Genomic DNA, 27,986 nt, shown 5'->3' on the forward strand with positions numbered 1-27,986 from the left:
ATGGGAAATGTGGAGAGCCAAAATGGGGACAGGAGTTTGTATGGAGATACGACGGGGCACGTCTCCCGTAAGCACACGTCCCGGTCGCTCCGTCTCTCCAGTAAACATCCAGGCATCCCCCGCCATCCCCGGTACTGCTCTTCAGTGAAACAAGAACGCAGAAACTCTGAGGCCTCGAACCGCTCGTCCAGCACGCCCAGTATCCCACTGTCCCTGTCAGAGAACAGCCTGGAGCCTTTCAGTGCAACAGACGCGTTGGAAGAGTTCAGAATCAACCCCCACTGGATGCAGCATGTCGCCATGACAATGAGGCAAGAGCCCTATCAAAACAATGATGACCCCTCTGCTGCACCAACTCCTGAAACCTCAGAGGCCAAGACGATCGGCCAGTCTGGAGGAGAGGACTCTGCGGGTGAGAGAGCGGGCGAAGCTGATGATGAACGCTATCTCCAGCGAATGAGCGAGGGAACGCGGGAGGGAGGGAGTTTTAAAAAGAAGCGATCCAAGTCAGCAGACATGTGGAGAGAAGACAGCTTGGAGTTCTCTCTGTCTGACCTGAGCCAGGAGCATCTGACCAGCACTGAGGAGATGATAAATGGAGGCGAGGAAGAGGAGGAGAAGCAGTTTGCACGATCCAGAGGAAAATCAGGTGAACAATGGTGTCTCGTCTTCTTTTATTTTCAACCTAGAGAATGCATTCCCAACTTCTGCAGTAGGTGTCGACTTGTCTTGAAGTTTTACTGATTAGAGTTTTCTTTCGGGCGCCACATTCACTGTGGACGGCCTTTAAAGATGACTGTGATTCCCTCATGTTCAGCGATGTCCTGGATATTCTGGCCTTGCTAGAATTGAGAACAAACTCCCATTTTCAAGGCTGAGCTTTATTAAAAGGCTTTGGAAAACCAGTCATCTTGAAAATGGATTAGAGAAACTCCACTGATTGAAGGTGAACTGTCCACAGGCTTGTTAGCTTTAGCCGTGCTACAGCAGGAGGCAGCCAGTAATTGAACCAGCTGAAGGTCTCAGCACCCCCCCCCCTGGGTGGATGGTTCACTGATGACAATGGATGGGCTAGTTCCAGCACATAAACGTTTATTTTCATGAAGGACACAGTCACACTTGGGCAATAGTTTTCACATCTAAAGCATAAAAGTACTCCTGACAGTAATTACGACGCGCCTCACCTTGAACATGCAGCCGTTAACACACTGCTGTGCACTGACCCACCTGTGTGTGTGTGTGTGGTCCAGGCTCCAGCGAAAGGGCTTCGTCTCTGGACCATCTGTGCAGCCCGCAGAGTCCCGGCCTCAGGGCCCAGAGGAGCCGCCACTCCAAGAACCGGAGAGAGGCAGAGCGCAGACGAGATGGAGGAGGGGAGGAGGAGGAGGAGGAGGAGGAGGGGATGGTGTCTCCAACCGAGGAGGATGGAGGCGGCTACGGAGCGTTCACGCTCCCCTGCAGACGATCCCACTGCCTGTCTGAGGGTTTGGAAAGACTTGGCATCCCAGCTGCACCGTGTCCAGCTTTCCAAGGCCGGCGTGCACAAACGACACAGGTGAGACTCCATTTTGTGAATATATCAATGCATTTATTTGTTTCTCATGTGGCCCCATGGAAACAATAATTGCCCTAAACTATTTTAGGGGATTCCGGGTAATACAGTTAGATTGTCAGCCATGTGTTTTTATAAAATTGGTATCGGTTTAAGTTTGTGTATATTTTGGCTATCCCCCCCCCCCCCAAAAAAAAGAAATAATCTGTGTACATTAAAGATCCATGCGTAAACCCCTTTTTGCTGACAGGACATCTCTGCCATTTTGGGCGAGGGAAGTGAGTATGGTGACAGCGGCATCGATGGGGTCACCACAGAGATGGATGGAGACGGAGACTTGGCGTCACGGCGCTCTAAGGCCATGTCGGCCTCTTTTTCAGTCTACTCGGCCGCTGAGAGCAGCCTCTTCAACGGCAGCGACAGCGGGAGCAGCAGCGCAGGAGGAGGGGAGGGAAGCAGGGGAGGCGTGTATGAGAATTTCCGAAAGGAGTTGGACAATCAAGCCTGGGTTCGTTGCTTCGTCCATCCTTTCTTTAAAAACGATCTGACCCGGCTGCTGATGCTCATTTGTTCCCCCCCGTTTCTCTCTCTCGTCAGGCGCATCAAGGTCGGGACTGCGCAGAGGAGGCTGGATCCGCCGCAAGCGACGAGCAGAGCAGCGGCACACTCAGTTCTGCGTATCCGTCGGACTCTCTGATTGGCTGCGCACAAGGAACTGTCAGGAAAGCAGGGGCTCTGGCTGTGAAGAACTTCTTGGTCCATAAGAAAAGCAAGAAGGTGGAGCCCGCGACCAAGCGCAAGTGGAAACACTACTGGGTCTCTCTGAAAGGTGTTCAGCATATTCCATAGCGATTTGACTCTTGACATTGGACAACTAAAGTACACTTTAGATTCGTGTATCAGTGCAGTGTTGTGGTAAAAGCCTTGTTAAGGTAATTGGTTCAAACACTGACAAACAACAACAACAACAATAACAAATCAATATATATATATTTTTCTGTGTTCTTCAAGGCTGCACTCTTTTCCTGTACGAGTCGGACGGCCGCTCCGGCATCGATCACACCAGCGTTCCTAAACACGCGCTGTGGGTGGAGAACAGCATCGTTCAGGCCGTCCCCGAACACCCTAAGAAAGACTTTGTCTTCTGCCTCAGCAACTCTGTGGGAGACGCGTTCCTCTTCCAGGTGAGCAACGCACGGGGCCATTACAATGTATTTTGGAAAGCAGTCATCATTTGGTTATTTTTGAGATGACTGGAATTCAAACATAGTTTAAAATTTCCCCGGACGATTTGAACGTGCATGTGGGTTGCACACCAGTCCATGACATTTAGCCGTGTGTTGGCGATAAGCCGGTCTGCTGTCCACGTGTTTGCTTTATGTCTGACATGTTTAAAGGCCAGACTGCCACACTTGACAGTGATCCGCCTCAGGCGAGCATTGTGTAATATTAAAATGTGTCTATTAATATTCATGGGCGCTTTTCATTGTGACATTAAGTCAAAGAATGGGAAGAGTAATTAGATGATGAGATTATAGCTGCCATCCTCTCATAATGGGACTCGTATTTCAATTCTTTGTGCTGTCGATCCCTTAATTTTTTTGAATTGCCTTTCACAGAATTCACAAATGTCTTTTCCATTTTTAAAACTTTTTCCAGACGTCAGGCCAAACCGAACTGGAGAACTGGATCACGGCGATCCACTCGGCGTGTGCTGCGGCGCTGGCTCGGCAGCACCACAGCGAGGACACCGTGCGGCTGCTGCGAGCAGAGATCCGCAAGCTGGAGCAGAAGATCGACATGGATGAGAAGATGAAGAAGATGGGAGACATGCAGCTGTCCACCATCACTGATCCAAAGAAGAGGAAGACCATACTGGAGCAGGTAAAGACATACTGTAAATACACAGGAAGTAGTCTCTATGTCCAGGGGGGGGGGGGGGGGTGACAATATGAACTGGGCTTTTATGATCCTGTGTGTTGAACTGAAAACACTGAAAGGCCTTTACAGAGGGAAATCTTTGGACTGACAGTCTCACACAAAATCCATTGCATTAAATCATCTTTACTACATGATATCATCCAGACAAAAATTCCTCAAGGACTAAATGTTACCACAAATATTTTCAAATAATCCAACTGGTTTAAATGCAGCAGAAAGGAGAAAACATTGGCATCACAGCACAGAGCCCGGAAGTCTCCTGCTAATCCGTGCGTATTTGTTAGACGTTTTGAACTGAGTCACGGCTCGGATTTAGAAGCTGTCCTCACCTTCCAACTCATTTGTTTTCACAGATAACGCATAGCTTTATTGCCATAGCTGCTTTCTGAATGCTGAGGCAGCATTGCATGTAAACATTGCGAGTTAGCGCGCGCCCACTTGTGTGAACATGCTTCTTTGTACGTGTGCGTGGTTGACAGTCAATAAATGAAAAGCATCGCATAAAACAGCCACAGAAGGCGATTAGTCTCATTAATGGATCAAAGGGGGGGGGGTCAAAGGAATGAAAAAGTATTTGCTTGAGTATTTGATTCATTTATTATCGAATGTCTATGAAGATCCGTATCTGAAGGCAGAATAATCTACTAAATGAGTTGACAGAAATGGAAAGGCTTAGAATTAACGATGAAACCAGTGCAAATGAAGTCTAGATTGTGTGCATCCCATGTTCCACCTCCCACGGCCCACCCTGTGATACGTTGCACATAACACAGCAGGTCGTCCACTGGTGGGGGCTGTGTTGATGAGTAATCTCTGTCGACAGGGGATTCCGCACACCGACTCCTATCTCACTCCTCCTGAAATGCCTAAATAAACGACCAACACTGAATGGTGTTTTAGACACATTTCATATTGCTCTGTTTCTTCAATGGAAAGCTGGAAAACCTCCATTCTCTGATCTTGTATAATCACAAACGTGTCTCATCTGCCTCTCTGTCAGATTTCCCTGTGGGAGCAGAACCTGGAGAGGTTCCACATCGATCTGTTTCGCTGTCGGTGCTACCTGGCCAGCCTGCAGGGCAGCGAACCTCCCAATCCCAAACGACTGCTGGGCTTCGCATCTCGGCCGACCAAACTGACCATGGGACGATTAGGCATCTTCTCTGTGTCTTCCTTCCATGCACTGGTATGATTAAAGAACCCACGAATCCACGATGAACCCACCCGGAATCACGCACACGTGTTCAGAACCAGCTACTCGTTCCTTAACTGACTCCATAATTTGCTGGGCTTGTTCACCACTTTATTCAAATCTCATGTCTCTACGTGTTTTAGTTGGCAGTAGGCTCCTAATTACTGACACCTCAGCACGTCTCAGTTCTTGAACTCAGTGTCTTATCACATGCTGTGCTCCTACTAATAGCAAGGAGTTCTGTTTTGCAACGCAAATGCACAAACAAATACCTTTGAATGTAACCTGAGGCGAAAAACACAACTTACCGATGGGAGAAAACAAAGTGAAGGCTAGATAACAAACTCCCCTAATTAGCTTTGCACACAAACTATTCAGCTTTTATTCATTTAGTCTATTTATCTATAGAAATTTGCACTGGCCGTTCAGAATGTACTTGACCAAATACCCCCCCCCCCCCTCTCTTGGCACCACCTAATCGACCCGGGCATAGTTCAGTGAATTGATTCCAAATGCCTCAGACCAAGTGCTGCAGACCCAGAATTGGCCAGGGCCGTCTGTTGACAGCAACTAGTTGTCCTTTTGTCATATCTGCACTGCTTGTTGATAGCTTTAGCATGTAGCATGTAGCTGTGCAGAATGAATGAATGAATGAATGGCCACCATAGAGTAAATGAGGTACAGTATATGTGGTGGTGTATAGTGCAGCCGTATCTATAAAGATCATCCATCAACCCCAAAAAGCAGAGCACGCAGCATGCACGCACACACACACACACACACACACACACACACACACACACCTACACACCCACACACACACATACACACACACACACAGAGTTGGTGTTTTTTGTGGAAAGTGAATCGATACAAACTCTGTTGGTAAGCTTCCATCCCTGAGGCGCTTTCCCACAAATAGGCTTAACATTCTCTGCTCTGATATCCCTCCCCTCCCTCCCTTTACTACGCACACCCTCTCCTCCTTTGTTTCACTCTGTGATACCTTCACTATCTTCCTCAGCCGATCTTCCTCTTTATCTGCCTCATTTCCCTTCTTACTGCCGTTCTGTCTTTATTTTGCAAAGTGTGCATTGAGGGCTCAAATCCTACTAAAACTGTTGCATTTTCCAACCGTAAATAATATATTTAAGATACTTTTACACAAGAAACTCAGCATGTCAGTCGATGCTATCGTAAAGTTAAGGTTATATAAGGTTAATTTATATCAGAAAAGGATGTTAAACAATATCTTGCTCATGTAAGAAGAGCCTTGAAGACAGTTTGACCTATTATGCTTGGGGTGCGTGAACCTCATGAGCTGTGACTGGTGAGTACTCTGATACCCCCCCCACACACACACACTCAACTGCAGTGTTCACCACAGTGTGTGTGCATCACAGGCACATGCATCAGAGCACATATCCATGCAGCATACAGAGAGTGAGAGCTGCTCATAGCCCAGTAGTTTCAACTGATTTAACCCAGAAACGACAAGCGTGGTTCCTTTTTGAGCGTGTTGTAGGTCACTGGAGGATATGGGAGGTTGAAAACTTTCACTGTGTGTCATTGGTTTATGCCATGCATCTGAAAATGTGTGTTCACATGTCTGTTTGTGTATAAATAATTGATTAGTATATCTAAGAACCACTAGTGTCATCAGTTGATGATCTTCCAACGGCTCTGTCTCTTGTTTTAAAAACAACAACAAAAACTATTAGTTATTGATTTTCCAGCCACATTATCACCAATCAAAGCTTCAGATCCCCTTCCAGCTGGGCTCCTGTTCTCTGTCACAGGTTTCAGCCCGCACAGAAAACAGCATGAGGAAGCGGAACCAGGCAATGCCTCGAACCCTCAGCAAGCGCCGCAGCCGCTTCTCCTCCCTCTGGGGCCTGGATACCACCTCAAAGAGGAAGACTACGGGACACCCTTCAATCAGCCAGGTTAGCATGCTGACAAATCAAGTTACAAATAAAAGTCAGTAAGTCCTTTAATTCAATGGGGTTGTAATGCATTGTTCTGTGCAGGTGTTTGTTGACAGGATGGAGCCGGTGAGGAAGCCACTGGAACGTATGACTGAAGACTCCGCCAGCGAGAAATCTGTAAGAGCTCAGACAAAAGCACGACTGTTATAGAGTTGTGTCCTGCGTGGCGTGTTATTATCTATCTATTATGTTTATGACGGCGTATGTCTGTTAGCTGCTAGATGGATCTTGATGGGAAAAAAATATACCGGTATGTGGAGATGGGTCTTGGTCTAATTTAGATCCCATTAAATTTTGAGAGCAATCCGGATACCCGTCTGGATCCCCCAAAAAATCTCATTTACCTATAATGGAGGCTTTTTAAAATAATATCTTGTAAAATATATTTGGTGAGTGAATTGAATGCAAAATCACAGTCATAAAGGGGTCCGATATTCACTATCATGAAAAATGTTTTCTGGATCTGATCCAGAATGAGATCAGGAAAAAATATTACATTTTAACATTGAAACGCCATTTATGGATTCAAAAATCAGTTAAAACTCGGATTCACTTTTACGTTTCATGGTTGGTGTATAAAGAAAAGATACCAAGAACAATTTAGAACCTTTCGGTGATGATCCAGATCCCCATGTGGATGGTGTAAATCCAATTAGGAAGGGAATGAGATGTTTGGCGGAGGATTAAATAAAACTCACAATTGCTTGCTGCTAAAAAATTAGAGGTAAGGCATAGTTATGTTTTGACTTCCGTTGTGGTTCCTAACTGTTCTGTGTCCAAACAAAGATGACTGTTCAAATAAAGATGACAGAGTCCATAGCAGACACAGAATGCAGTAATTATATTCCTGAGGCTAAATATCAATTACTTCCTCCTTTTCTTAATTTGGCGTGCGTGAAAGAACCGGAACCCGACATTAAAATAATGATTGGGTCTGAAGAAGCTTTGTTCTTAAGTCATTAGTTGGATCCTCCGTTATACAGAGTCCAGCCATGTCACCAAGTTCTCCACATTTTCTTACTTCTTCATCATCAAGCATTTCTCTTTAAGGTCATGTTCAAGCTCCTGCTTTGGTTTTCAGACATCCGCTTCGCTCCAAGAAAAGAGACGAGAAAAAAATGAAGACATTTGACAATAAAACTTGAAGGACCCCAAATCCCATCCTTCAGGACTTTTATGATAACGATAGTTTGGTTTATTTACAACTTATCCTGCCTCACTGTAACACCATTATTCTTATTTTCTGCCTTTTGAGCATTTCAAACACTGTTGTCAGATCAGTGTTTACAGGTTCCCCCTGCCTTGTTTTCATTAGCTCCAGGCAAATTCCAACTCTATCATTATCAGTGGCTATCGATTGGGGAGCTATTTCTGTCTCATCCCACTGGGAGGAGTCGATCTGTTATGTTGAGATCCTTAGCTTTCTGATGTTTCAACAAATTATTCAGACGTTGGCTACATAGGGACTCTCCGATTTCTCACCATCTGTGCTCTCAAAATGTGTCGCACTGCCCACAGTTTACAGATAATGAAATAATGAATCCTGCCATCAGAAACAAAGACAGATTTCCAATTCCCACCACTGTAAGATTCCATTGGCAAGTTCTAACATATATATGATGGATTTATAAGAACTGGAAGGACAATATCCAATCACCTATCATGGGTTGTGCGATGACAACCTTGCCACCTCCATGCTTGTCCAGGGCGCATCCCGCCTCTCGCCTGTTGACTGCTGGGATAGGCTCCAGCATGACCCATGACCTGGTAAGGCGATAGATAGGAACAACAGATTTACACCTCAGATAGAGGAAAACTCAGCAGCACTTACCCAGTAAGACCGGGGGCCCCCCAGTAGCAGCACGTCCACCTATGCCCAGCATCAGCTGACCAAATACAGGATGAGTCAAGAAATGCATGAGAAAGTACATTCCTCAGTTTGTTGCAACATAGAGCGAGGGATGCCAGCAAGACTCATTCCAAACATTCACATCTGATGCTCTCAATTCTCTGTTTGGGGAATCACGTTGATGGCAGGGAACGGGAATGTCGAGAGTTTAGCATGCTGTCCAACACCCCCCCCCCCCCACCCCCCATGCCCCAGCAGCAGCATCCTAGATGGGCCAGTTGGGGAGCCAGATGGTGTCGAGAAGGAATGGGGAGCGCAGGGAGTTAGGGGGAGGTACTTGTTATGGACCCTGAGTCTGTTCTGTCTGAGAAGCTGTGTAAACGTGTGTGTGCGTGCGTGCGTGTGTGTGTTTGTTTTGTGACCCCATGTTGGTGAACATTTGTGTTGTTGTTTGTGCATACATGATGTCCTTTTGTATGTAGTTTGCTCCTTCTGTCTCCCTTTCTGTCCCTTTTTACCGTAACAAACACACACACACACACACCTACACACACACAAACACACACACGAGTCTTGACTGTTAGAAGTCAGCAGATTGTATGGCATGAAAGAAACATGGGGAGGAGTGATATTCAGATAGAAGAAGAACGGGCAACAGAAGGCGAAGCAATGGTGCAATGGTTAGTGGGGGTGGGGAAGCAGGAGGTGAGAGTGCATTGACAGAATAAATGAGTTTGTGGATGCTGTTACCTGAAGGGATTAGATAAGGTGTCACTGACAGACAGCAGGAGGCTGAACAGAAGAGGTGAGCAGGAATCTGAGCGGAGTCCCGGGGTCAGACTGGTTCAAAGGTCACGGAATACGCTTTGGACACCTATGGAGATGCAAATATGACGTACAGCACATACCAGGCAGGGAGAAAGATGCATCAAGAGGCCCCCATAATACAAATGAATTTGATTTTGTAATCAGATCTCCTGCAGATCTCGTTCTCAGCAAGTCGGTGTTCTTCTGCAAACAAGAAGGGAAATAGTGAAGATTTATGAAGATTACTGCATGACGTTTTTAACGGTTGATATTCGAATGTGGTCATTCTTTGTGTGTGTGTGTTTTCAGAAGGAAATGGAAGGTTCAGTTAAATGTCTTCCTCAGCAAAATGTGGACAGCGACATTTGGGTTCCTGATTACCTGACTCCATCCTGGGTTTGTCTGCCAAACAATCAGCCCGTCTTGGCCATCGTACAGCCCGGAGAGACGGCACTGGAAGTCCTGGGTGCCATTTGCAAGGTGAGGCAACACTAATAGCTGCGGAAACGATCCTGCAGGAGAGATGCCAATCAGCCAGCTGGTCAGGAAGCTAATAAATCATTTTAACAGGTTATGTAAAACATATGCAATCCTGAGAAAGTAGTCTCACAAAATGGAACACATTCTGCTGAAGGGAGTTTAAATGCTGGTCTTTCTTATTACCTCTGTCCACGCCTCCATCAGTCCGTACACCCCATATATCCAGTGCAGTAATGGGATATGGATTGTCCGCAGCTTCTCAAAAACTGTCGTACAAAATTAAATTGAATGTCACACACACTTTTTCGGAGCCCTAAAAGGGTGTGAATGTTATGGTCTGTCCTGAACAGCAAACTGGGTTTTTCCAGCAGTGGCAGGCGGTATTTGTGTCCTTGGGCACAATTTGTCTAAAATTCAATTCACTGCAGCAGGAAAACAATAATCTGATGCAGATTATCAGAGGATGTCCTCTGGAAGTCAATAAATATCTAAATTCTGAATGATTCAGATCCCATGGATGTTATGTGTGTGTATGATAGGACACTTTTTTTAGCGAGTTTCATAAGTGGTAAAGTGTGGTAATGATGATGATTGTGGTGTTTGATAAATGAGTTTAAAATATCATCCCTTAAATTTGGTGTTACGTGCCTGCAGGGCCACACAGGCTTCTAATTACAGGTACAGGGAGAATAAAACACAAAGTGACATCTATGTATTTCATTTTGTAACAAAGAATGAAAGATTGTCCATTTTCTTAATCCCCTTTTGTCTTCAGACCCATAAAATAGATCCCTCCGGCCACTACCTGCGTTTGAAGTTGTGGATTGATGGCAAAATGCTCTTTTACGTGCCAAGACTTGAAGAAGACGTCTCTGATCTGGTGAGGAAATACTGGAAATGATATTTCATCTCAAGTAATAAAAGCTAGCGAGTTACCGGTATTTGACTGTATGGGAGATTTTAGCATTGAGTTTGGAAGGAATGTCTTGATGTGTTTGTGTTAGCACTTTGTCTGAATGAATAATTTGTTTTGCTTTATTTCGGGTAGATCTGAATGTGAGTTTGTTCTTGACTGATGAGTTGTTGTTGATTATGTCGGACGTGTACAAAAAAATATTCCCAGGAAGCTCCATCACATATGTTATAAATAATGCAAACCATTATTCTTGGTATTGCGTGCACAATGAGCAGCACGCTTTTGTCTCTCCATGTTTGTGCACCTTTTATATTCACTTAAACACCCCCCCCCCCCCCCCCCCCTCATGGAAAAAGGCCTCCGCTCTTCATTATTCAGCAGCTGTAAAGCGCAGAAGGAATTGTCTTTGTGACGGGGCTTTGCAGACAAGCCACTGAACCCTGTCTCAAAGCAAAGTCACCATAAGAGCTCTTTTATCCCCCAGCTTTGATCAGAGACTCGCTCCACCCTCTTTCGTTCTATGATATCACACTATTATTTCTCCACAGCGCGCACACTGCACACTCTCCGTTGCTTGATACACACAGCTTTATCGATGCTTTGCTAACCCTTTGCTACACACACCTCATTTCTCAAGACTCGACGCTCAAATGCGATCGCTCTTCCAGGGTGCCTGAATAATACATCAGTCTATACATGTTGCATTAGGAGTGCTCTTAACATGACCTTGAGATTCTCCATCCCCAACAACACTGCCATCTTTACCGTGAAATTATCTTTTGTTTGCAGCTCTACAAAGAGATTGAGATTTGCCCTAAAGCAACCAAGGTGATTCAGTTTAACAAAGTCGAGTCCAGCACCATTGGATATGGTATGTTTGTGTATGAACATGTCCCTTTTTTTAAAACTGGATAGCTTTGGTTTATCCTGACTGAACTATTAAAAAAAAATACACAATATATAAATGCCTGAAATGTCCGTGTGCAGGTTTTTCCGTCGTGGTTCTCGATGACGGGACACAGCAGCTCCACGTTACTGAAGTGAAAGCAGAGGGACTGGCGTCAGCTAAAGGTGAACGTTTTATTGTAAAGAAATAACCAACAAGATAATCAGATGCAGGAGAGGAAACAAACTGCATGCAAATCTTTGGTTTGGTTAGCAAAACCAAGCCGGAACACGATTCTTCCTTGAGGTGTCGTTGAACTCTTACCGCTCCAATCAATACTTTAGCACTTACTGTAATGGAATGTTTCCAAAACCTGCGTTTTGGAAACCGTCAGGAATTATTAAGAGTTACTAAACAACATCAGTGCTATTCCATCGCCACACCCTCTGCTGATTGCATCACAGTTCAGTTCAAGTGCAGGATCCAGTCAGACCACATAGAGGTAGAGGGTTCGGTGATTAATAATGAAAAAATCCAGACAAAATGCTGGAGGGAAAACGAGGAATGAAAAATCATTATCTCAGCATGATATGACGCAAAAGTTAAATAGAAAAAGGTTTAAAAATTAGACTCTAAAACTGAATACAAAAATTCTATGCACTACATCTATCAGTCAGATAATGACTTTTGTTCTGACAAGCGGATCCTGTGCCAAAATAAGCCATTAAAACAGAAATGAAAGGATTCCTATGACTTTGCGTTCCTTTTCTCCTGAAGAGCAACTGAGAAAAACGACATTCCTTTGTCTGCATCTTACGAGAGTTTGACAAAGCCAGGTGGAGAGAAAATCCATTCATGGGCTCCGATCTGAGCAGACCCGGAGATTCATCATGGGTTTGAGAAACACATGAACGCTCTGTTGATACCAGAATAATGTATAGAAAATAACAAGCCTCACTATTGTGCCCCAGGGTCAGAGCAAGGTTACTCAAGCATGAGATTGTGTCCTCTAGGGGCATTAGTAATCTGAAAGACGTTAGCTTAGCAGGCTGTCGGCAGCCAGAGGACACAGCTCCACCAATGCTCCACCCCTGTATGAGATAGGAAGCCTTGTGGCATCCAGTCGAAGCAATTTGGAATATTACACGACATTTTGCTGATTCGTAGATTTAAATGCGTCTGGCTCGATGTGGTCGGGTCCACATGAGTGAGCATGCATGCGTGTGCTGCACCAAGAGTGAGGAGAATGAATGGGGAGTGAAAGAAATTGTGCTTCTGTTTCTACATTGCAAATGCAGAACCCAGGCCAGCACAGGAAAAGAGCCTCAAAGCCCCCCCGCCACAACGCATACACACAAAGACACCCACTCATACAGTATACGGCTGGAGGGGCTGTCTCTCTCTGCCCAATAACGACTTTGCTGCATCTGACATTACACATCCCGGACAAGTAGGTCAGAACTCTGGGCAAAATGTGTGTCTAAAAATATAAACGTGTACTTGTGCACGTGTGTGCGTGGAGTGTTACGAAGGCCACACCGCACTGTGTTAAATGTTTCTACTACAGTAGACAACGTAAATGGGCCTGAGATCGGAGGAAAGGAAGCACACGCGCTAAAAGCCTTTGGCTTAGCTATCACTGCAGGCAGATGCCACTGCTGTCAGCGCTCCCAAACAGCTGCCACAACCAGCCTTTATTGGGCGAGGATTTATGCTAATTGATCAGCTGATTGAGTGCTAATTTGCAATTAGCAGAGTGGGCACAGGTGTTTAAGGGGAGGGGACTGGAGAGAAACTAAGCCTCAAAGGCAAGCCGACGTTGTTTCTGCGAAGTGTGTGGTTGGCTGCTCTCCAAACTCTATGCGGAGTGACAGGACGGGAAGAGACGGGGGTTAAGCCGTCCTTCTTAAACACACCCAGTCTCATCAATAATCACCTCAAACAAACACGCGGAGAAGAATGCAGCCTTAATCTACAGGAACACATGAGAGTCTCATATCTGATTAACCGGCAAGCGGAGCAGGTCAATTCTGTTAGTGTAAGTTGTTTGTTCACATTAGAACTCTTTCATTTGAGGACACGGGGAAGACTGCTGTCCAGGAGGGCGCTTTGTTGTCACTCCCCATGTGTTGCTTTCAAAGCCCTCTCTGCATTTCATTTCATGCTGTTTCTAAAACTGGATTCCACCGTTTTGATTTTCCACCAGGTCTGAAAGCAGGGGATGAGATTCTGTTGCTCAATGGTAAATCTGCATCTGTCCTCCGATTGGATGACCTGAGGGCCGCGCTTGAAAACCAAGTGATGACCTTGAGCATCAGTACCTTGCCAGAGCTGGACTCTCAGGCGCTCTGCTCGGTTCCACCCCGACGCTCTGACTGGGAGCAGGACCTGAACAAAGACATCTTCTCCCAGAGCCAAGGTGAAGCTTGCTTGCTTATTTATTTATTTATCTAGTTAGTTAGTTGTACTGTATACACATGAAATACATAACAATGACAGAAAGAAAAAAGAGGCTCAAATGAAAGACCTCCCCTACTAGTAGTTTTGCACTACTTTTTCTGGATTATTTTGCAGATAGGAGCTTTTGCGTTTTTGCCATCAATATACAGATAAACCAAACAAAACAGAAAACAAAATATTACAAAATAAATTCTTCCTATTTTTTCATTTTTTTTTTTACTAATGTTTGGAAACCTGTAGACAATAAATATAACGAACTTTTTTTTTCCTTAAAAAAAATAATTAATGATGTTATTTAATAAATTCAGTCAAATTAAATTTGTGCTGAAATAGAATTGTTATAAAGATAATTCTCAGGATCTTTGATAAATTATTACAGAACCTTTTAATATAATGGGCTATACAGTAGTACAGTCTTTTTATGGTCCTCTTTACGTTTCTTGTGTTGTACTATCATGCTTTAAAGCACTAATATTGTGTGGCAAAAAAACAGGTAAAATGCAGATGGTGATCCCTTTAAGCAGAGGGGGAATAGAGGACCTGCTAATTATGCGTGGATGCTGTCTGCTAACCACACTGCAGGCAGCCGCTGGCTTTCCTCTGACCTGCTCCTTTTATCTGTGCAAGGGCGCCATTTGTATTCCTTATAAATTGGGGCTTGCAGTGCACATTCTGACAAGCTGGCTTTGTTTGTACAGGGACGCAGAGCAGAATGAATATTCATATGAATCCTTTGACGGTGTCGAGCTGTCGTTGTGTGGGATATGTCATATGTAGAGGGTCAGAGGGGGAATTAAAAACACTTCAGCAGCCAGATGGAGGTTCTCAATGATGCCATGCTTAAGATGAGATGGGTATACACAAGAGATCTACAGGAATAATAAGCAATTTGACGAGACAGTCATGTCATAACAAGAAACACCGAGGCCTATGAGGAAGTAAGTCGGAGCAAAATGCAAGGAGGATGCTGATTAATTTAATCATGGTGGGAGGTGCAGGTAGCAATCCTCAAGGGAATAGAGATGCTCAGTGCTCAGTTATATTTTCAAAATAAAAGTGTGATATGTCCATCAACGTTAATAAGAACCTTACATTTGCCCATTTTTCCTGCTCCCAATAAATCATCCTTGAGGACAAACTCTTCTCTTGTCTCCAAATGCATCCCACCCACTGACAGGCGGGAGATCATCATGAGATCATGACTGTGTCATGTACGTGTGCCACCTGTTATACTTTGTCTCTGTCTCTATAGAGGACATCCTGGATGAGGCGACAGTAAATATCCAGAATGAGAGTTTGGAGGAAGGACCGCAGGTGAAGATTCAACAGGGCGACAAATCCTGCATGGATGCTGGACAGAAGGTAGGCTATAACCTGCAAAACCTTTGACATGCATGCCACCACACACAGATGCATCATGGGGATTTTGCACTATTGCAAAAAAGACCAACAGATTTGGTTTTGGAGTTTGCGAATCAGTTTCAATACAAATGGAAACGGAAAGGCTGAATTGTGTTGCGTCTGTCATTCTCGTTGGTTTCTCCTTTTGGCCGTTTCTGATCCCTGATCTGTGAGTTTGTTTTAGTTTACACACAGCGCTGACTGGCGTCGACCGTATTCTGCTGTGCGTTCGGTACCTTTTGTGTGAAACTGCCGATCACGGCGCATAAACAGAAGTGCTGGTGCTCTGGAGGCACAGAGATGGAGACAGATAGGTGAGTGGAAAGAGCTAGTGGACGGCATCACTTTCTAATTAATAATATGTCTGGTCTGATCAGGGTCGGCGCGGTGATTGCCGGGAGGCGCCTTGTGCCAGCCGGTCTCCCTTGGATAAGCTTGTCACTTCCATTACTACGGCAGTGTGTGATAACCAGTCACAGGAAACACTTTTTCTTTCTGTACCATCTTTGTCGATTGGCCCAGATACAAATGAAAGATGAGGAGACTGTGCTGTGTTCTCCCTTAGATATGTGTCAGTGAGCTTCAGTCTGGAGGGAGAGTTAATGGGTGAGGTCAGAGCCAGCGCTGGTCGAGACTCTGTCGGACAGCAGTGGATCCGTGGCTCCAATGTGCCAGTACTAGTTGGAAGAGAAGTACAAGAAGATGAGAGAGATGGGGCAACCAGGGTGGGGAGATATGGATGAGTAAATCTCACTGCTTGTCCTCGAGGTAGGGAAATTATTCAGCGACCGCTAACGTGTCAAACCTGAAGAATGGGTTAACTAGCATTTAAAACACGCTCTTTTATGCAAAGAGGAATTACATTCAAATTTATTCTTACAATAAAAACAGTGGAAAACACAAAATGCAGCATCTTTATAGTGCCTTTTGTGGTTTAATCATTGCGATGCTCTAATGTTTTTATGTAACGCTGTCACAAAAGGAAATTAATTGGAGCTTCCTTAAAATCAAATTACGCACCTGTTCCTGAAATTGAATTAAAACCATTCAACTCTGAGAATGAATAAAGAATATTGTGTAGCATCCATCAACTAAAAAGGACGGTTTATAAAGTGCTTTATAAATCAACCGGTGCTTGAGGCTGGCATGTAAACCTGCTTGTGTGTCCAATGTGCCACGTTTTATCAGATGATGTTCCACATCAGAAACAATGAAAGAAGGAAAAACAAAGCAGCACAGGGCTGATCGGAGCGTCACTATTCACAAAGCTTTAGCGTTTGGATCAAGGATCATCATCTATCATTTCATTTCTCATCACATCGTCTCCTCCAGTCCAACGCGTGCCGCCTAATTTCCTAATTTCCCTGTCTGCCCTTTCGCTGTGCAAAATGATCTATTGTCACATATTTTGTGATCATGCCCCCCCCCCCTCCCATCTCATCATCTGCTCTCCATGCTGCTTTGGTTTTATTACAGTATCTTTCTCCCGTCCTTCCACATTCCTGACTTCTTGTCCTTCTTTACCCCCCCCCCCCCCCCTCCTCCTCATCAACCGCCTGATGTTCATTTCCATAAACAACATAATGCTTCTCTCAAGCAGCTGGGAGCCCTCACCTCCCCCCCCCCCACCGAAGCACTTGGATGCTTCCTCTGTGAGCAAAGACCATCCAGACTCACCACTGAATCCTTGGAACGTCCCCAAACCGCAAAATTTCCTTACAAATATGGCCTGCCCATTTCTTTATGCATGTTATCGATCACAGTTTTGTCTCTACAACTGTGATCCTTGAGAGAAAAAGAGATGAAGATCGTGTTTTTACCTCATTTCACTCAGTGCCTGCAGCCACATGGAGGCAAACCTGAGGAAAAAGGAGCCCAAATGGGACATTTTTAATTATCTCCACATTCTAATTACTTTATTCTCCACCGTTTTTCCACATCATTTAGTGGAGATAAATGAGCACTCTGACTAGCCGGAGGAAACTAAAGGTTCATTATTTTAGACAAAGCATAGAGACACCGCCTCAATATGATAAACTGTCCTGGGAATGAAACTGCAAATGCTTGTGATTACAGTGGCGATAGCGATGACAGTGATTGCCAGCGTTCCCTAAGGTGTAGTCAGCCTCTCCAATGGGCTGGTTATAATTGACAAATCTGTTTTAGTTTTGGCTTCGGGGCTTTTAAAAACGGAAAATGTATTTTCCATTTTTCCAAGTGTGGGGCATTTTCCATCAATCAAAAATATCCCTTCCCTTCCCAGTCCTTTCCAGCCAGGCATTCCGGCTTTGTCCCTGCTGTTGCTGTCCTTTCGGTCTTCCACTGGAGGGAGCACTGCACTAGTTCATAAAACCACAGCAGTGAACACGCAACAAAGAGCAGACGTGGCTCTAATTTAAACGCTTACACTCGGTATGGCTTGGGATATTTCAGCCTTTTGCGTTTTCTGTGTTGCAATATGTGCAAATAAAGTCCACAAGCTCTTCAAAAACATTATTTCCTTTACATAAATGTTGCTCTTTAAAACATCCTGACTTATCAAAACATCATTGCCTTTACACTTCAGATTAAATGATCTCTCTCTTTGTGTGCTTGCCATAGATTCCGTCCCTTCATCCCCCCCGTAAGGGTTTGTGGTTTCGGATTTTATGCCCTCATTTGACGTGAAGCCGAACTGAGACTCGTTCCCTTTCTCCAATCGAGCTCTCCAGACTCTCATTGTAAATGGTTAATGAAGGCTGTGAGCGCGTGTTGCTGCTTGCCTCGACACTCCCGCCGCCGCACTGAAGGGAGGCTCTGCTGTTTAGTAGCTTTACTGAAAGGTCAAGAGACACCTCTGCTTTATGGAATGTACTGGCGCAGCAGGAGAAAGGAGTATTCCATCTTCAGTTCTAAACTGCTGTCTTAGTCAGGATTGAGGTTAAAGTGCTACGTGTAGGTCAGTGTGTGTGTGGGCGTATAAATGTGCTTGCTCATTTGCTGACTCGGGATGTAGGAAAGAGGTTGTTTAGTCAGGTCTGATGTTAATCATCAAAACCAAACCATCATTTTTGAAATATCAGCAGCATTGGGGTTTTTTTTATTTTTTTTTATCATGGATGCTTGGAAATGATGTCTAATCAGCCAATTTTCTCATTTCACACAAACCAATCAGATCCGCCCTTCATTCCCAACAGCTGCGACAGTCTCCGTTCTCTCTGCAGTCCGCAGGTCGGTCAGAGTTAAGGCTATGCTCCATGTTCCACCATCTTTCACATCGTGAAGGAATTTAAAGTGCGGCTGACCGGAAAGTGAAGCTCAGGCTTTACCGATGGCTGGACAAAGTGGGCGTGTGGAATGTAGAATGTACTTTAGATTTTTTTCATGTGCCAGTCATTTGTGTGTTTTTGTGTTTGTTGCTTTCCTGCGCAGGTTTTTGTTGGATCAAACTGATCTCCGCGTTTGTTGACGTAAAACTTTTGTCACATTTTGCTCCTCCCTTTCACTCTTGTTGAGACATGAATGCAATTATGCTTTTGATCAAGGCTGTTGTTGTTGTGTAGTAGAGAGAGAGAGAGAGAGCGAGAGGCTTTCTCCACCCACTGCTTTCTCATTTCTGGTTCGCTCCTCCCCTTTCTAGCTCTCATGAGGATGTGATGTTTGATCTTGCTGTTTAACGTTGCGTTCAATGCTGCTGCTGCACCTCAACACCTGGACAGAGGTAATTTGGGCAACAAGTGCAGAGCCGGACAGAGAGCGGAGACGGGGGGGATGATGGTGAGCATGCAGATAGGATTAAGATAGCGTGAGAGCGTCGCTGTTTGTTTTGGGTCAGTGAAACGACACTGCTGGGCAGCGAGCAGAAATCCTGACAGGTTTGACGTGTTCAGATTATACTCTTCCACTCGCACTTTCTAGAGCAAACTGGAAACCAATCTTTCTAATCTGAGTGGTATGAGGTGGCAGGAACACTGCCTGAAGCAGGACAGGGAAGCTGGAGAACCTCATCGAACTCATTGGGCCTTGCCAGCATGTCGGCCTTTAGGAGGAGGCAGACCTCCGGACGCTTGAGCGGATCCACCCACGACGTGTTTCAGATGCTGATTGTTTTGTATTGTAGAAGTAATCCTGCAGAGGCCGGCTTTTATGTGATTGTGCCAGCTTGTAAGCTTAGAGCTCTCAATTCTAGAGCTCTCCCATTTTAACAATGAATGCAAGATTTGTTTTAATGACACACGATGTTTACGTCATTTTGATAATCTGGAATTGATTCCTCTAAATGGAAAAAGGAAACGTTTTTGGTTTCATCTCATACTTGAGACGGAGATCGGAGCGTTGCCACCAGTCACGCTTTCTGTCTCTTCTCGATTCTTAGAGGTAAAACATTTCCCATCCATCGCTCCGATTCCTGCTGCCATCCGTCTCTGTCACTAGATTGCCTGTCTATCGCGGGTGACAGCTCACTTACAAATAACAAGACCCATGCCAGCATGATTTAATTTATAATTTTCCTGCTCACGAGCAACAGAATAATTATTTGAACATTAACCGCATATTCAGTTCTAATATTTTGGACGACGCAGCCTCTGCTGAGGATGAATGTAAATGATTTCAACCTCACAGGATGTTATTTTGCCCTTGTTTCTCACAAGTGATGGGAGGAAGACCGGCTTTCTTGTCAAACGGCGGGCGTGTTCGTATTCCGGGCAGCGTTTGCTAAACCGGTTTGAGTCCAACTGTCACTGCATGCGGCAGCACGGCAGGAGACAAACCGTGACATCGGCAAAGACGAGCCAATGTCCACGGCCGGGCAGCTGCGTGCACAGTCAGCAGAAACATGCATGCAGGCGTAGCGTGTCACAGATGCAGTGGACACAGGCGGGTTGTTGACACACTTAGACAAGCACTGCTGTAGAATTACATTAGATGCATTAATCCTGTCAGAGTAAACAATGGCTGAGGCTCAGTTGGCTCCCGCTGGACGCCAGATGTTGGCAACACACCTGATCAGCTGCAGCGTCTAGTTGTGATAGTTTGTTGGGATGCTATTGCAGTTTCTTGTGTCTAAACATGATAAAAATAGAAAGAGCGACAGATTTATTAGAGTTATTGTCTCCGACACCCCTCCAAAATAAGATGCAATTTAGTTCTGAATAACTTGCTGTTAATCTTGGGCTTGAGCGATGAGCTACTTTCAAGTGTTTCAGAGTTGGTAGCTTCTCAGTTTTTTTTTACGCTGCTGTCACTTTGTCTTTTTAGTTTTCTTATTTTTCAGGTCCCCACACACCGTTTCATCAAGCTTTAAAACGTTTGACGAGGACAGAACTTCTTGGTTCTAATGGTTTACGTTCTAGTGTGGGTTCCGGGCTTTTACACTTAAGCTTTCAACCAAAGATTCGTTATTGTCGTCATCACCGAATGAGCAGATGATTTGAAAGACGTATCGACTGTTATTAGTTTGAATAGGCAGGAAGCTGTGGGGGGGGGGGGGGGTGAGCCCTATTGTCTGTACATGCTAAGCCTCCCACCAGTTTGACCTGGCATGTCTGCTCATGCTTGGTATTTTTGATATTTGGCTGTTAAGGCAGGTCTTGGAAGAATGATTCCATCTGGTTCTGTATAGATCCTTTATTTGTTTTACATGAACTCACATCAGATTTTTCTTTTTGTGAAGTACTTTCCGTAGTATTTCTCTTTTCATTTCCAGCAGCTTAAGAGAATGTATATATATATATATATAATAAAAAATGCACCAATAGCAACCTTGTGACATAAAATGACCCCGAATGACCCCTACAAATGTGTTTTCATTCAACCTTCTCTCTTTTAAATGTGCCACTTTCTACGCAGAACACGGAGCAAGCCGCTTCTTTCCGCCACAGTCTCCATGACATGAAACCCCTAGAGTGCCATGTGTCATCCTCCTCCTCCTCCTCCTCATCTTCGTCATCCCTCTCCCCGAGCCCCGTGTCAGCTTTGCCGCCCACAGCAGGCTCTTCCACCCAGCGGCAGCTCTCCCACGCAGACAAGCTCCGCAAGGTCATCAGCGAGCTGGTGGAGACGGAGAAGACTTACGTCAAAGTCAGTATGACATCTGTGTTTGCAATAACGACGACGGCAATGGCACGAATCAATGCCAGATTATCCAGCTCTGTATTTGCACGGATGCAGAGTTTCATATTCATATTTCATATTCTTTAGTCATGTGGCACTGTCATCATTGTGGGGGGGCGTGTCACACTCACTGTGAAAGCCTTGGAGAACCTCTATGGTTTTCTTGGCATGTGGGTTATGTTCATACATGCGAGAGCTGATTTCCATTATCCCAAATTTAACAGCCTTCACACCAGTCGGTGTCCACGCATGCTTGTCCTCATTGCTCTCTGGATGTCTGATCACAGGCTGATTCACGTTCCTTTCCTGTTCACGTGCCTTTCAGGATCTGAGCTGCCTCATAGAGTGCTATTTGAGGCCATTGCAGACAGAGAGCTTCCTCACGCAGGACGAGGTACTTTCTACCTGTATACTCTGTAGACTCCAAGAATGTCAAGCGGAGGAATTGTTGGAGATATGCACATGATACAGACCTTGAGAGTGCTCTTTGGATGGCAGCAGAGTCAGACCGATGTTCTCTGTTTGTTGTAGCTGGATATTTTATTTGGAAACCTCGGGGAGATGGTGGAGTTCCAGATTGAGTTTCTGCGGACGCTGGAAGATGGAATCCGGCTGGTGCCAGATCTAGTCCAGCTGGAGAGGGTGGAACAATTCAAGGTGAGGGAGGATTGTTGCAGAGATGTCTTTTGCTCTGGCTTCCTTGGATTAGACTCTTATAGCTATTAGTGCTACTCAAATAAGGAATTCTAATTTATTGTACCTCAGCCTTGAGTAAAATTAAAAGGTAAAAATGGTACGTTTTGATGATGAGACTATGATATACTTCCTTGCTTCCACAGAAGGTGCTGTTCTCCTTGGGTGGTTCGTTTCTCTATTATGCTGATCGCTTCAAGCTCTACAGCGCCTTCTGTGCGAGCCACACCAAGGTGCCAAAGGTCCTGGCCAAAGGTAAAAACGCTCTTATTCACTCACAGCCTCTATGTTGTCCTCTGACACTTGAATGGTGTCTACCGTGAGTGGAATAATGGTAACTGTGAGCCTGAGGCAGTAAAGGAGCATGTAGTTAAAGTCACAGTGGCTTGTCTTAGATGGAGCTGCTCATGTCTGGGCTTTCGTTTTTACATATTTTGTCTCCTCCAGCAAAGACCGACCCAGATTTTAAGGCTTTCCTTGCCGAGCGAAATCCCAGACAGCAGCATTCATCCACTCTGGAGTCTTACCTCATCAAACCCATTCAGAGGGTCCTGAAATACCCCCTGCTGCTCAGGGAGCTCTACTCTCTAACGGACCCTGAGAGCGAGGAGCACTACCATCTTGACGGTAGGCCGTGCCTCATTGATTTACTGAATAGCATTAGCTAACCCTAAATAGTATAATATAACAAGATCTATGACGCTGTCAGTGTTATGCGTCTTGCGATTTGAAGAGTTCATTTTGTCCCCCACCCCCCCTTCAGTTGCAATGAACGCCATGAACAAAGTTGCAAGTCACATCAATGAGATGCAAAAGCTCCACGAGGAGTACGGCGGTGTTTTTGATCAGCTGATCAATGATCAGACGGTGGATAAAAAAGAGGTAAATTATAATGTCCCAGTTCATTTTGTGTAAATCTACTAGCATATCTGATTACCTCAAAGTGTGTTTCACCACCTTGATCTGTTTCCTGTCTCTCTCTCAGGTGGCCGACCTCTCGATGGGAGATCTGCTGCTGCATTGCAGCGTTGTCTGGATCAATCCTCCGGCCTTCCTGGTCAAGAGCAGAAAGGACCCTGATTTGGCTGCTTTTGGTGAGGATTCATGTTGATTTTGGATTCCATTGTAGAATCCAGACAGTCCTCATGAGTATTTTTACTTTACTTGTATCAATTATCAGCTCTCATAGCTTCACATAATCAGGACGCAGTTATTCACAGGAATAAGTGTGAAGGTTCTTTTGGAATTGCCTGAATTAAATCAGGCTTGAGAATAAACGAGTCATTAAAATGTTGAACTTGGGTACCTAAACTAAAGCATTTGTTGTTGTGTTTGCTTGTTTTCACCCCTTTGCATGGAGTTCTAGTTAAAGTTGGTACATTTTCATTTTTCTTTTGTATTGTAAACAAGCCTGATGTGACATTATGAATGAAGATGTCGGTTGGGCAGTGAAGTGTCTCTAATGAGCTCTTTCATTTTCATTTCTCTTGTGCGCACCAAAGTGTTCAAAACAGCAGTCGTGTTGATCTACAAGGACTGCTCCAAGCATCGGAGAAAAATCGTAAGTCTTATTTATCTTACCTTCTGCCTCGGGTCAACGCGCTGCTCTGCTCTCTGCTGCTGCCTCTATGTGTAGCAGCGGCTGCGTATTAAATATCGAACCCATCTCTCTTTCTGATTCAGGGTGGTTCTCACCGTGCGTCCGTGATTGACGACAGAGATCCATTCCGTTTCCGTTACATGATCGCAACAGACTCCCTGCAAGTCCGCAACCATGCAAGTAGGTTTCTTCAAATGCAACAGCATGCAGCAAATGTCATTTTCAGTCTTGCATCACCGTTCCTCCTGGTGTCACGGAATAGTGAGCGTCTGCTGTTGTGGGTCGTTTCCAGCTTTGTGAATGCGAGAGTGCATCAATCTCATGGTGAATTCATACCAGACTCCAATTATTAAATTCAATTCAGAAAAAAACATCACGAGAATGTTATCCAGTAATTGATAATATGTGTTGCATTTTTATCCTCTTTGAGGCACCTTGGGGAGATTTTCCAGGAATGCTTTTACATGTGCTGCACATTATTAATGCTTACAGGACTGTATTACATAGTATTCTGTGAGAATGTGTTGGACCTGCATCAAGAGTCTGAGTAAACCACTGTAATATATCCTCACAAGGGAATAATCTTCAATAGTCAGTTGGCAGTGCCTGAACTGCACACAAAAACCAGAATCCTGTTGTTGTTAAGGAATAAATCCATTCAGCATTTTTATGTTCAGGTCACAGCAAAGACCATTTGAATGCCTCTCAGATTTCTGATGATATAATCAGTCCGTTCAGCGTTGTTATCTTTCTTTACATCAGACAATAAAATATAATTTTATTGTCTGATTATTAAAGTATTCTGATTCTGATCAAATTAAAACCCCATAGAAACCTATTAATAGGTCAATGTCATTATTTGTGTACATAATGGCCTGTTATTAAAGGGAATACAAATAATTAATGACAGAACTACATTTTCCTCTTGTCCTGCTCAGATTCCGAGGGTTCGGCATTATGCGAGATTGTCCACACAAGGTCTGAATCTGAAGGAAGACCAGAGAGAACATTTCAGCTCTGCTGCAGGTAGGATTATTTTTAAAATGTATTTTAGAAATAAAAATGCAAATGAGGCACTTGACCAAAGTCCTGTCTTGTGTTTTTATCAACGGTGTAGCTCTGCAGACAGTAAGAAGGACCTCCTGAAGGCGGTTCACTCCATCCTCAGGGAGAAGCAGCGCCGGCAGCTTCTTAAGACGGAGTCTCTGCCGCCCAGCCGGCAGTACGTCCCGTTCGGGGGCAAACGTCTGTGCGCCCTCAAGGGGGCACGGGCCTCCATGAACAGAGCAGGTAGCCAAAATTCTGTGTGGCCTTTTAATTTACAGGAACCGTATTATGCTGTTAGAACCAAAGAACGTGAACAAGCGGGATGAAATATTGTCCTTTGCCTTTTCTGTCTCTTTAGCATCAGCGCCAACCCGAACGCTAAGTCGCAAGAAGCTGGTGAGAAACCGTTTCACCATTGATACCGACTTGATTTTCCATGGAAACAACAACACCAGCCATGATTCAGATCCCTCCCAACCCACATCCTGCCCACCGCCGGCCAATCACACGCTCCCCGAATCCCACAAAACTCAGGGACTGGATACAGACCGTTGGGTGGAAGAGCAGTTTGACCTGGGACGCTACGAAGACCTGGCTGAGGGTGTCGACATGGGGACGGTGAAGGAGACGGACATTCTGAGCGATGACGATGAGTACTGCAAGTCTGTCCGAGCCGCCACGGCGAAATCGGCCGATCTGGACAGGGAGATGGGAGGACTCGACCTGCAGGGTGGAGAGATCAGGAGCCACAACCTGAACGGACGGACGGCGCCTGGAAGTGAGAGCGTGGCGAGTGTGTTGCAGGAGAAGGAAATCAATCGAATGACGCAAGGCGATGTGAGCTCCTTCACCGCTTGTGGTGTCTCTCTGTCCTGTTGTGCGACCCCGAGTATAAAACTTGCCCCCATGAAGCAGTGTGCGGCAGAGGGGGCCACAAACAAGGACCATGACGTCATCTGGGTGCGACGAGACAACATTGCTAACAGGTGCAACAGTGATGTCTTCTGATTGGAGTAATAGGAGAAGAGAAAAGAAAGGTGTTAGAAAATGCTTTAAATATGTCGACTCTACGGGGCAAATGAGCAGAGAAGGTCTGAAACCCCTCCCGGCCCTCCCTGTCTTACGCCACAGCCCTCCTCGTCCCCTGTCCCCCCCCCCCCCCGTCACCTGCGTCCGCCTTGCACTGACAATCCAAAAGAACTGAAAGCCCGAGCGAGTTGCTTGAACGTGGAGCAGAAAAGCATACACGGTACTTCCTGTTTGGGACATCCCTCTCACCTGTGGAGTTGTTTAAAAATAAAATAAAAAAGACAACACTGCATGTACACAACAGTGAACACGCAAGTGTGTGCGCATCCTTTTAAGCGTGTTTCCGTACACAGAAGCACGGACACCAGAGACATTGGGCAGCTAGTGCGCCACGCACGCACCGTGCTGAGACGGCGCCATCACTTGTCGCGTTGTGACTAAAGATGTCTATTTTTCAACACAGGAATGTGGGCTGTTCTATTTTTTTAAACCGTGTTTTGTATTTTAACACTCAAGGGCTGCGCGTTCTACTTAAACTCTATTCAGGGGCTTTTGGCTCAACAGTTGCGGCGAGGAAGGCGAGACCCGACTAGCTTTATCACGCTTTGTATTGTTGGAAGCTTAATATCTGCTGCACGCCGGTGTACAGTCAGGCGTACAATAGAGTGCCATTAAACTTATTTTATTAAAATATTTGTTTTGAGTTTGGATAACATATTGTATTCTTAATTTAATGATTTCCTTTTTTTTTTTTTACTGTAATCTTTAATGTTTACACCGCATTCAGTCGCCCAGTGTTACGACCCATTCAGCAGCAGAAACAAGCTTGTGAGTGAAGCGGCGCCCGAGCCCTTCACATGAACGCTCTGCCATTACGTGTCGCTCAAATAAAATGGCACTGTTAGTTTGATGATTGCTGGATTTCATCCAGGACCCTCTGGTTGCCACAGGCCCCGCACTCCCTTCATGCCCCCCCCCCAAACATTATAAATAGCACCATTCCTACAACTATCCTGTTTGACTTGAATTTTCTTTTGAAAGGAGGCATTGAATCGAGCCAAGTTACTGACTGTGCTGTAACCTCACGCTGTTTCAGTAAGACGGCATCTTCAGCGTTCTCTTCTTACCTTTTGTCTAGTCGGGTGGCGCCGCCACCGGGCGGAGCTTTCTGATGCGTACGGACTCCACGTTCATGACCTTTGAGATCATTTCTGCATTTCTTCCTCTATCCACCAGGCTGTGCTTTTCACTATGTTATCACAACCGCTGAGATCGTCACACCTCGCCTCACTTCATGCACACCTTTAATGGGTGTTGAACATGCACTAAATACCTAACTGTGAGGGGAAGTCTGCAAGCTGGAGTGTGAGGATAGTGGAGGAAAATACTACTATTTGGTTGTTATTATTGTGTTTTTATGATGTTGGCTCCTTAGATTTTAGCTCACTAGGTGGTGATGCCCAGTGGAGGACGTTCAGGCTGTGAGGTACCATCTCCTGTCTTTCCGTGAAACCCTCTCTGACGCCTTCCTTTATACTTTATAAAACTGTGTTCGTACATAAAACTGTGGAGTATTATCATTTGTATGTTAAAATAAATTTTCTAAATTTATTCTTGTCTGAAAGTGTGATTTCTTTTTTTTTTTTTTTAATCCCAGTAACCAAATTGTCTCCCCTTTTATGAAGATATAGCTTTAATGTCATAACTGCCTCACTAGAGTAGATTGTTATTACCATAGTCTTTAGGACTATTTTCAATACGTTTTCAAGATCCAAATCAATTTCACACAATATCCAAAATCACTACAATGTCTCAGAAAACCTCTCTATATACGCCTCTACGAGTGATTGGAAGGCATCCAGTGAACCGAACAGATAAAGACCCTGCCTGTCTGCAATGAGAGATAATCTGGCAATCCGTCCCGTAACCTGAAGATTATTCTCCTCTCATCAGGACCGATGGAGAGAACCGCTGCTAATCCATCTGCTCCTTAATCCAAGCAAGTTACCCAGAGATAACCAGAATAGTCCAAATGCACCTTTATAAAATAAA

At 44.9% G+C, this 27,986-nt stretch overlaps 1 protein-coding gene across 1 annotated transcript; it reads left to right on the forward strand.

Moving 5' to 3' along the window:
• On the forward strand, nt 1–27,539 carry tiam1a (TIAM Rac1 associated GEF 1a). The gene is made up of 27 exons (XM_068744556.1): nt 1–649; nt 1,251–1,555; nt 1,803–2,060; nt 2,150–2,381; nt 2,564–2,736; nt 3,212–3,436; nt 4,494–4,679; nt 6,485–6,631; nt 6,716–6,790; nt 9,639–9,809; nt 10,585–10,689; nt 11,515–11,596; nt 11,713–11,796; nt 13,818–14,030; nt 15,324–15,433; nt 21,302–21,532; nt 21,891–21,959; nt 22,097–22,222; nt 22,405–22,513; nt 22,706–22,885; nt 23,022–23,140; nt 23,244–23,352; nt 23,761–23,819; nt 23,942–24,038; nt 24,797–24,884; nt 24,976–25,148; nt 25,264–27,539. The coding sequence occupies exons 1-27, from the start codon at nt 1–3 to the stop codon at nt 25,911–25,913; spliced, it is 5,025 nt and encodes a 1,674-aa protein (XP_068600657.1). The 3' UTR covers nt 25,914–27,539.
• Nucleotides 27,540–27,986: the final 447 nt, after the last annotated feature.

Source organism: Brachionichthys hirsutus, chromosome 10, assembly GCF_040956055.1.
Source record: "Brachionichthys hirsutus isolate HB-005 chromosome 10, CSIRO-AGI_Bhir_v1, whole genome shotgun sequence".
NCBI lineage: Eukaryota > Metazoa > Chordata > Actinopteri > Lophiiformes > Brachionichthyidae > Brachionichthys > Brachionichthys hirsutus.

Excerpts from the sequence above, each read along its gene's own strand:
- tiam1a (XM_068744556.1), top strand. The coding sequence starts at position 1 with ATGGGAAATGTGGAGAGCCAAAATGGGGACAGGAGTTTGTATGGAGAT. Across the intron at positions 2,737-3,211 it reads GAGACGCGTTCCTCTTCCAG|ACGTCAGGCCAAACCGAACT; the intron begins GTGAGCAACGCA and ends AACTTTTTCCAG. Across the intron at positions 22,886-23,021 it reads GGAGCACTACCATCTTGACG|TTGCAATGAACGCCATGAAC; the intron begins GTAGGCCGTGCC and ends CCCCCCCTTCAG.